Genomic DNA, 11,216 nt, shown 5'->3' on the forward strand with positions numbered 1-11,216 from the left:
TTTCAGAGTTTTTTTAATACATCTACTAGTGTCAAAGTGAAAAGGAACCTATGTGAATAAAAAGGAGAAGTCCAGGCACCACATTTTCAAAGACTTTAAATGGCAGAAATAACACAGGAGGTCCAGGGATGCACTTTGGAACCTGATGTTCCCCTTCACTGCTCCAAAGAGGGATCTTTTTTCTTCCAAATTGCTTTCTGTGGCAGGTGGTGGCCATTTAACATCCTGGGCGTGCAAGGACTCCTATGTCCCTCAGAAAACCTAACACAAAGCATGGCCATGCCATCTCATTCTGGTTGGCTACCCTGAGCAAGTCTCAGGATTTCAGATTTCACATCAGCCAACATCAGGCACGTATAAATGCTTAATACTTGAGACAGTCCTACTTCTCAATTACTTTCACCAGTATAGCAGCTTTCGAGATGAATTTGCTCAAAAATAAATTACCAGAGGATTTACCAACTAAGCTATTGCTTTTTCACATAAAAGCTTTTTATACAAATTTTAGAAATTATTTTAGGAATGTAAGTTTTACAGTGACCTTCCTGGCAGACTAGAGATTATGATTACATATATCATGAACCAGCAGCCTTATCCTTAAATTGTTATGTTTTTAAAACAAAACTAAACAAAAACACTTTATTTTTAGGGCAACAATTTAAATTGGGCACAAAATTGCCACACTACTTAAAAGACTCTGATTCACATGGAGAGGTGGTTGTTGTTCTGTGACTCAGTTGTGTCCCACTCTTTGCGACCCCAAAGACTGCAACACACCAGGCTTCCCTGTCCTTCACTATCTCCTGGAATTTGCTCAAACTCATGTTCTTTGAGTCTGGGACACCATCCAACCATCTCCTCTGTCACCCTCTTCTCCTCCTGCCCTCAATCTTTCTCAGAATCAGGGTCTTTTCCAATGAGTTGGACAACTGTTTAATACTGCTTTTATACGTGTTCTCATGGGTCCTTCTAAAAGGCTAAATTGTCATTTTGCTCTGCATACACATTCAACATTGAAAGGACATAAACAACAATTACAATATTGGCTAAATATCTGTTGTATATGAGGCATTTTACTAAGCACTTTACAGGATCTGTTACATGACACTTTCAATAACTCTGTGTTACTTATTTCCACTTTACAGATCAAAGTAAGAAATTCTAACTGAATTATCTAATTTAGTAAGTAGCACAATTAAAATGTGAAGCTCCTCACTACTATAAATCCATACTTGAGAATGTTATTTGGCCAAGAATGTCAACATGGACCAAGGACATAGAATCAACTATGTACTCAGTTCTTGATGATGTCCTTTAGGAATACAGTACTGATTTTTATTCCAGGACCCACAGAGTACCATGCACAGACTTGGCTTCACTTTACAAAACACTTGAAGAAAAATTGTAGAGCATGATGTGAATGAAGTGAATGTGAATGTCTCCTTAAATTATTGATAATTTGCATTTATAAGGTGCTTTATATATGAAAATAATGTCAATTTTTTTCACTTTTTTTATTTGAAATACATACTTATAGATTCACAGGCCATTACAAAGATGGCACAGAGGTTCTGTGTACCCTTCACTCACTTTCCTCCATTAGTTAGATCTTATGTAACTACAGTAGAATATCAAAACCAGGAAGCTGACACTGGTGTAAACTGCTATGGTTCTATGTCATTCTATCGCATGTGTATACTAATGTAACCACCACTGCAGTTAAGACACAGAACTAGTCCACCAGGATCAGCTAATTTGAATAAATTCACACTGAATTGAAGAGTAATATTTACTATAATGTCTGGGATGCTGATAAAATAGAACTCTTGTCAATAAATATAGATCATTTTTTTTTTTTTTCAAATTTAAAGTCACTTGCTTGCTAAGTTGCTCAGTCGTGTCTGACTCTTTGTGACTCTATGGACTGTGGTCGGCCGGGCTCCTCTGTCCATGGGATTCTCCAGGCAAGAATACTGGAGTGGGTTGCTTTACCCTCCTTCAGGGGGTCTTCCCAACGCAGTTCGCAGGCGGGTTTTTTACCACTAGTGCCACCTGGGAAGCCCTAAAGTCACTTAGCTACTCTTTAAAAAAATATATATTCTATTACAGTAGTAGATTACTTTGGGAGTTTTGGGGGTATATTTGGGATATACTGCTCCACTTGGAAAATGTGTAGACTAGGGCTAAATACTGACATTCAAATATTCTAGGAATAAGAAATATGGGAGGATTAAAAAAATTATTTCATTTTTTTCAACCTATTTTAAAGCATTACACAATGAGTCCTGCTCTTTATGTATTTTATGCTTTCACTTTAAACCATGGGTGGTGAAGTTGATGCCTTATTCATTGTGTTTTCATTGCCATAGAATTGGAAGGGATATAATAATATATAATATAGTATAATAATTATAGTGATGATGACGTGCATTTTAATAGTAGTTACCACCTACTGAGTGCTCACTCTGCACCATTTACTCTGCATACATATTTCAATCAACTCTCATAAGAGCCCTATGAGATGATTGTTATTAATCTTTACTTTAAACATGAAGAAACTGAGGTTCAACAAGGTTAAGTTGTACTAGCTTTTGCAGCATTATGCTAGGTACTTGTGATTCAAACCCAGCTCTGTCACATTCCAAAGCTTGTGTTTATAACCATTATGTTCATCAAAAGAGTTTATTTTCTCCATTTTTGGCAAGATTGCACTAAACCCACCTTAGGAAAGTTGTAGCTTTAAAATATCCATAGAAGATTAGTTCAGGACCTCTTCCAAAATTACCAGTAGTCCACCTTCCCCATTCCATTGTAGAGACTAAATCCCTGTGCATAAGTATGTCCATGATATGTCCATGCCTACATTTCTGATCATCAGTAACAATGAAGAATAGTTTCTGATTTTTACCACATTGCATGCATGCTAGGTTTTTTTAGTCATGTCCTACTCTTTGCGACCCTATGGACTGTAGCCCATTATGTCTCCTCTGTCCATGGGATTCTCCAGGCAAGAATACTGGAGTGAGTTGCCATGCCCTCCTCCAGGGGATCTTTCCAATCTAGGGATTGAACCCATGTCTCTGATGTCTCCTGCATTGGCAGGCGGGTTCTTTACTACCACCTGGGAACTGGCACCTAGCACTACCTGGGAAGCCTTTTTGCCATATTATTTCTACTTAAATAGAATGATCGTATTCACAAATAAACTCACACCTTGAGAGTTCAGCCTCTGAAATCCTTGACTGAATGTAAATCTTGGCATTACTCATTATTAGCTGATTAAGTTTGGGCAAGTTATTTAACTTCTTTATTCCAAAGTGTCTTCATCCCTAAGAGAGTAATAATAGTGTTGATAGCCTAAAATTATTATGAGAACTTTAATAGTAATCAACATGTGCTGTCATATAAGTAAGCAACATAGTAATGATAGACATTACTAGTTATTATAGACATTATTACTTCATCCAGATCTAAAAATCCAATTATTCTCTTGTTCTCCTTTAGACCATTTCCAGTTTCTCCAACATTTCACTGAACTATGGGATTAAATGTAACAAACACTTAACTAAACTCTAGGACTGAAGATAGTCAACCAGTTTCAGATCTGATCAGTAGTAAATATAGCTTGTGAAATTTTGAAGAAGTGACAGAATTATCTGCAGTAAAATAACTGTGTACTCATATTCCTTAATTCAGATACATTTGTGTGACATTATTGTCTTCTATTGTTCACCAACTGTTTGTTCTATTTCCATATTCTCATAGATGTTTTCCTCACTTTTGAAGACTGGAAATCATAAAAAGTTGTCCATAACAGCTGCTTTGAGGTCATCTACATTTGCTGGCTGCAGGTGGAAATCTCTTTCACAGAGCCCCACATAGAGGGCTGTAAAATTTGGCCTTTGAGGGAGCCAGACTGCACCAGCCTTTTGTATAATTTATCATCCACAGAGTGTGTTAAGATGCTTTTGATCTTGAAGGCAATATCTTTCAAAGAAATGTGTTGCTTATATGTGACCATTGATGCTTTATAGGAATCTCAGTATCATGCTGATTTCAATGAGTGAATGAATTTTTAAGATGGTAAACGGATGACAATTTAATTGAGAGACTCTAGATCTTGTTTAAATCCAGTCAGAGGATCAAATGAGAGAAACTATGTGAAGAGTGCTTTGAATACAATAATGCACTAAGTAATCATTTTATTATCATAATTGTAACATTTTATTGTGATAATTCACAGCATTATTTGTCAAACTCTTGACTTCACTGAATGTCAAATGTTTTCTGCCTTCTGTAAAACTGAGTGGAATTCTATGAAATATTAGCCACAAAGAATATTTTAAAATACATGTATAATGTTCTTTGCATTTACTTACATTTCTTTATGGAATGTGTTTTAGGCACAGAACTGAAATTTGGTATCGTAGAGAAAGTTGTGGAAATTTATAGGCTTTGGTTTATGGAGACTTGAAGAAGTTTTTCCATCTTTCTGGTATTTTATCCCTGTCAGTTTGCATTGCTTCTTTCCTTTCCTTCTCCTCCTTCGCCAGGTTTGGTTTTGAGCACTGGATTCAAAGAAACCCCAAAGTCAAAACAAAATGGTCAGAACTGCTGACTCTTGTTTTGTAATCTTTTTTAGTCCAGCATTCACAGGAAGAGAGGGTACTGACCAGAAACTGGGCCTAACTTCTCCCAAAATGTTGCCAAAGTTCAGGAGCCTGTGACTGAACTTGGGCCAAGGCACAGATACATACCAACACTTTTCTAACACATTTAAACTGTAAGTTAATAAGTAATACCCAATAAGAAGTAGATTTAGTACTTAAAATTCAGTATTAATCTGCCAACTATTTTTTAACTTGCCTCTGTTGACTGGAATTTAATTATTAAAAGTTAAATCTGTGCTAAGATATGCCAATATGTATCACAAACAAAATAGAAAGCAATGCTACGTGATCGGGTTGGGATTCTATAGTCAGGGCTGAAAAGCAAGGTATCACCAACTGCACAGGGATGTCTACTCCATGGGTATAGACATAGTTGCTGGCAAGCTAACAGGAGAGGAGAAGTGCAGAGAATGTTCAAAGCAAAATCTGCCAGCTATTTTTGATAAAAATATATAAAAATAAAAATGGTGGTGGTTTCGTCACTAAGTCATGTTCGACTCTTTCGACCCCATAGATTAGGGCTTGCCAGGCTCCTCTATCCATGAGATTTCCCAGGCAAGGACACTGGAGTGGGTCAAACCTGTGACTTCTGCATTGCAAATGGTTTCTTTACCACTGGGCCACCAGAGAAGCAAAATAAAAATAATTTACATTTTGTATTAAGTACAATCTCTTGTAAAGTTGCAGGTACATTTGAGAAACTCACACATGAAGTGTACTTAAATGTCTTCATTAACTTTGAAATCTTCCTTGAAGATTTAAAATTATAAAAAAGTTACACTGAACTGTGCTTTATCAAGTTTCACTTCAGAATTTTGGTAGTTGTTATAAACATTCCACAATAGTGTTTTTATAATGGAAATACTGACAAATGCAATAATAAACACGAAAATCCTAGGGTCTTAATTGTATGTTCCTGCAGGAATTACACATACTAGCATAATATCTGGTTCATTTTCCAGGGCTAATTTTGTCAAAATCTGTTTTCATATTGGGCAACTGTAAAAGATGATAGGCCTGAATGACTGCCTGTAGATGGAAAAGGCTTTTGATTATTTTTACTTTCCCTGGAGAGCCTGATTATGTCTTTCAAATATGATTTCATTTAGATCTTTTCTTGGTTTACATGTCTGAATTCTAATAGTAACCTGATAGTGATGGGGAACTTAGTTTGAGACCAAAAGGCAGTTTTCAGTCAGTAAAGAGTGTGTAAATAAATCGCCTCCAAGCAACGTCTAAACTAGTATTTATATTTCAAATGCCAAAATAACTTTAAGATTTCAAAAACTGATTATTACAATTTTCCAGAAGTACTTGATATATTTAGCTTTTTTTTTTTTTTTTTTTTACTGTTGGAAGGTATTGAAAAACCAATATTGACTGATATTTCTATCATTGTTGGTTTATAAGATAATAAAGAATAAGACAATTTTAACACAGGATGTGTTAAATACTAAAAAAACAAAAATACTTTCATTAAAAGCACACTGGATTTATGGATCTAACATGGGAAAGCTAAAACTATCACATTGCTTAGAAAAATTGAGTGGCGAGACATGGAGGTACCTGGATTAATGTTCGAAATGCAGACAATTCGGTCTTATCTCTATGGATGATTTGATACAAAGAATAAGTCAATCTATTTCTCTGTATTTCTGATCCTTATTTGGCTTCATATTATTCTATGACTACAATGATTAAGAAGAAGCCTTAAGACACTTTACATTTTAGAATAGCTTCTAGACATAGAAAAAACTTAAAGCATTTATAAGCTTAAAAGTTTTAATAATTGTTGAATAAGTCTAATAATAATTGGAAAAACCTTTTGTATTTAGAGTTTCTTTGGCTGTTATTTACTATTCAGAGGAAATATTCACTGTAGGATATCATGAGATTACTAAGAATATAACAGAATGGTTCAGAATATGAGGGAGAGTACTAAGGATGATAGATGGTTGTATTTATGCTACAGGACCTGAGGATTTTGAAGAACTCTGTCTACAAATTTTCTTTTTTTAATTTCTTATTTTCAAAATCTGTTCTTTCAACAAAATATTAATGATTCCTAAAGTTGACTGTTTTTAGAAAAATTTGTTTATCACTTGCAGATTTTTTTTTTAAATGATGTTTAGTTGTCAGGAGAACTTTAGGTGGGAGAAGGAACAGAACTTCTGTAAACCCTTTCGATTTTGAACACGTTCACCCTATATGTAAAATGTCAACACACTTTGTAAATTGAATAAATAAATAACTGGATAAATGAGGGCTTGATGGAGCCACTAGCACTACATAAGAAGTTGGGAAGCTGAGTACAGTTTGATGATGAGTTGAGATACATTTACTTTTGACATACTGAATTGAGCAATTTTAAATTTATCTTTAAAAATACAGGTATGCTAGTTCTAGTAGCCAAAAAGTTATCTAGAAAAAGAGAAAATGAGTAATTTTATTTTATAAAACTAATATAGGGGTCACTGTCCAAATTTCAGTTTATTTTATTAAAAGTGCTAGAGCGGAAAAAAAAAAAACAAAACACTCCCTGGTTTTGTTGTTTGGTTTAGTTGGTTACATTTTTTCTTTTACGTATTTATCCTAATATTCTTATGGTAGAGGTAGAAACAATATTCAAAAAAAGAAATCATCTTTGGGAAAGTGGTCATTTCAGAACTAATTCATTTCCCATAGATAGAAGAACTAGGAAAACTTTTAATTTCCAGGACAAGCAAATGCCTATAATGCTGATGGGAGGGTATGTGAACTGGCAGATCTGCTCGGAAGGCAATCTGGCCTTTAGCTACAAAGTTGAATGTTCACTTGGTACAGAAGTTTCACTTCTAGTTACTTAGTATCAGGAAATTATCATAGGCACAGAAAATATTTATAAGAGTGCTCTTGCATCATCATTTATTTTTTAAAAGAGAAAATAGCCATCCACTTGTAAGTACTGGAGTGAAGTTGTGATACATGGATATAATAATAAAATACAGTGATCAAAATTACATTTGAGTAATACTTAAAGTCAAGGAAAGAGTGCTCATTCTATAATGCTGAGTGGACAAATTCCAAAAGTATCCCAAATTTGTTTAACACATTGAATTTATATCTGTATAAAAAAGACTAAAAGAAATAGATTAAAACGCTATGTGGTAACATGAAGTGATTTAAATTTATTCTTAAATTTTAATTTTCTAAACTTTTTAGGATGAGTATATATTACTTCTTAATAAAATGAAACACGTTTCTAAAAGGCTAATAGGGAGACCTGTGTGTGTCTGTGCACATCCGCCCAAGGATTTGCGAGATGAGAGCAAAATATAGTGTTGGAACAATACGATTTATTCACTTTACAGTAGATGGGGATTACTCATTCTGATTCCTCTCCTCACTTACCTACTGCTATCTTAAGAACCCCGTTTCAGTTGTTGGCAGAAGTTCTTCCTTAGCACAAAAGAACTGTGGAATGGCAGACCTTCCAAACTGGAGGGAGCCCCTCAGCACGATCTTGCTTCAAACTCATCTCCATCGCACACTTTTTGGCAAAGTGGAAGAATGAATTTCCTCCTCTGAGGTTTTCTCTCCCTTATCCCTAGATGCAACTAGAATGAAAACTATCTTTCCCTACGTACAGCTAAAAATTTGAAAGTGCGCGCTCTGGTGGGGCTGCCCCTGGGAAGACCCGGCCCTTTTCCCCCGTAGGCGACCAGGGGAAACAACTGTAGGTGGTAAAGGCTCCGGGGGCCCGAGACGCCTTGTAAGCCCAGCTGCACCCCCAGCGCGTAAGCTGGAGCTGTCCCCAGTTCCCTCCCGGTTCAAGCATCCTACTCCGGGAGGGGCCACACCAGGGTTGCTGTTTAGAGCCTAAGCGGAGGGGAAGGTAAGGGGAGGGAGAGGAGGCGAGGGGAGGGGAATAATGTCTCCTGGTTTCTCATTTCCTTCATTCTGCCTCTCGACAAGACTAAGAGGACCGCACGAGAGAGCCGGAGCGCCCTGGGCCTCTCAGAAGACCCAGTAACCCTCACTCCTCACCGGACTAGGACCACCCTCTCCGCCCCTCTCCCCTTCCCGCGCCCCACGAGCACGGGCCGGAGCGGAGCGCCTGCCTGGGATGGCTCAGCGCCGATTCTAGAGGCAAAAAAAAAAAAAAGGAATATCTCCTTATAGTTATATTAAAGAAGAAACAAAGAAAGAAAAGTTAAAAGCTAGGACTGCACAGACGCTCCCGAAGTCTCCCGACTGCGGGGAGGGTTAGCTTCCCACCCGCCCGACAGACGCTGCTTGGGGACGTGGGCCTCGACTGCCCCAACTCGGTTTTAGCTCGTCCTCACTCGCCTCGCCGGCTCCTGCCCCATACTCCATCGACAGCGACCGCATATATATTAAATCTACGGCTTCCATGCCTCTCGAGGACTGTGGACATGTTATAATCCAGAACCAAGCTCCTGCGAAGGCCAGCCGTTCTGTCTGGGAGGGCCCCTCCTGGCCTTTCCGTCGCACCCACTGCTGGGTCTTCAAACACCCCAAACCCGTGCGCGCCCAGGCAAGGAGTGGGCAGACACTTCCACCCGACCCTGGCTCAGTCTCTTTCCTTCTCCAAGCTCTCCAAGAGCTCGGTCATGAAGGAGATGTAGACAATGGCCAGGCGTAGAGTCTCGATCCGGGAGAGCCTCTTCTCGTAAGCGAAAGTGGGCACCTTCCTCCGCAGCTGATCGAAGGCCTCGTTGAGGTTGAACATCCGCTTCCTCTCGCGGATGTTGGCTGCTTGGCGCTGGGCGTAGGTGATCACTCTTTTCCTCTTGGGGCGGCCCAGTAGGGAGGCGCCTCTCCCGTGCTCCTCTTCCTCCTCGTTTTCCCCCTCTTCTCCTTCCCCCTCCTCTTCTTCTGGATCCTCTTCCTCAAAACGCGCCAGACTCCTGGGTCTTCCGTCTCGGAGCACAAGGTCCTGGTGGTTCCCATAGGGGACCCTAGGTGTCAAGTCGCAGAGGAGAGGGTGCCCCGGGGAGGCTAGGGATAGGTCTGCGACGAAGTCCAGGACGGTGGCGTCCACGCAGCTCTCGGGAAAGGCTGCCATCGCGTCTGCTTGGCCCTGCGTCTCATAGGTTTATTGAAGGGAGGGGCAAGCCTGGTGACGGCCTTCCTAACAGCCCTGAATCTGATGGGTCACCATCACCGAAGGGTCAGGGACATTAATATGTATAACCAAGCTGATAACAGGATTAGCTGCACCGATAGGGAAGGCTCTGACAACGTCCCTCCTTTCGAAACTGATGGAAGAAGACAAGCTTGAGAACGCCGGAAAGACTCAAAGGAATAGGCCTCCAATTCTGCGATCCTTTCCGCCCTGCCACCTGGGACAGTTCCTTCTTGGCAACAACCTCCAGCTCTTACCTGCTGTGCTTTTTGTTTGTCTCGACACTCCCGCAGCCAACTAATATTCTTCAAGCTCCTTGTCTCATGTAGTTCTTTAATTTAGCTTTGGGTTTTCAAAGCAAGGATGTTTTCCACCGCTCTGGCTTCTCCTTGGCTTCAGGGTGGGAGTTCCGAATCTTGCCACCCTCTGCTGCCAATGGGTGTGAGACAAGTGCATGTGCTTTTAATGATGTCCAGAAGAGGGGCCCTGTCTGCCAGGGGTCGAGGGGAGCTGTTTGTCTGGTATCCCAGTGCAGCGGCTACTGAAAGGCAAGATCTTCCATTAGCTTAAGTAAGCATCGTAGGAGGGGCGAGGGGGCATTCCCCAGAGTCGCTCTTGGAGTCCTCTTTCTCTTTCCACTGCAAGGTAAACAGCTCTCCTGCCGCTTTACGAACCCTGGCTTCTAAAATCTGTTTCGCTATAATCAATCTAACAATTGAGATACTTGACTTTCCTTTCCTAACCTTTATCCCCCACCCACGTAAAGGATTTTACTTAGAGGGCAAAAAGTGATGATGGCAATAACATGAAAAAGAGAAGCTCAGAGTGTTTCTCCCAGCGTGCTTCACTGTATAATCCCTGTGTGGGAGGAAAGCAAACCCTCCCCCCAAACAAAACAACTTCAGTCTCCTTTCAAAATTTCGATTCACCTTTTGATAAACTAATTGCTCGATCAGCTCACCCTCCGCGGAGAATTCTTTCAAACTTTAAATTGCTGATTGGTATCCCTGAACAAAGAATAATCTTTACACTTCTATCTGGTTACATTTCCTCATTACCACCCTGCAAGATTTAAGCCTAGAAACTATACTGCATTGTGAGAGGGTTTGTTTGTTTGTTTTGAGGTGAATAAAGATTATAAATTTGGTATAACTAAAATAAAATTTTACTGATTTCAAATATATCTCATGTATATATATATATATTTTTTTTTTTTTAACATAGAAGAGTTCAGTTTTCTTTTTTGCCAATAGCTATATTTAATTATTCAATGTAAAGATTTTTAAGAGACAGGGTGGGGCAAAACAACACCTAAGAAAATCATTTTGAAGATGTATTAAAAGAAAGCTTAAAAAGATGAGTGCAGAGACGCCTTGGTTCAAGGGAGAAATACGAAGACATCAATTCCTATTGAGGTA

The 11,216-nt window shown here is 39.1% G+C and overlaps 1 protein-coding gene across 1 annotated transcript; it reads right to left on the reverse strand.

The window, feature by feature from the left end:
- Positions 1-8,715: 8,715 nt before the first annotated feature.
- FERD3L (Fer3 like bHLH transcription factor) lies at positions 8,716-10,411 on the reverse strand. The gene has a single exon (XM_070787377.1). It carries the CDS (start codon positions 9,736-9,738, stop codon positions 9,244-9,246), a length of 495 nt encoding a protein of 164 aa, XP_070643478.1. The 5' UTR covers positions 9,739-10,411; the 3' UTR covers positions 8,716-9,243.
- Between the last annotated feature and the right edge of the window lie 805 nt (positions 10,412-11,216).

This window comes from Bos indicus, chromosome 4 (genome assembly GCF_029378745.1).
Source record: "Bos indicus isolate NIAB-ARS_2022 breed Sahiwal x Tharparkar chromosome 4, NIAB-ARS_B.indTharparkar_mat_pri_1.0, whole genome shotgun sequence".
NCBI lineage: Eukaryota > Metazoa > Chordata > Mammalia > Artiodactyla > Bovidae > Bos > Bos indicus.

Bases quoted from the DNA above. Each gene is read 5' to 3' on its own strand.
- FERD3L (XM_070787377.1), bottom strand. From the start codon at position 9,738: ATGGCAGCCTTTCCCGAGAGCTGCGTGGACGCCACCGTCCTGGACTTC.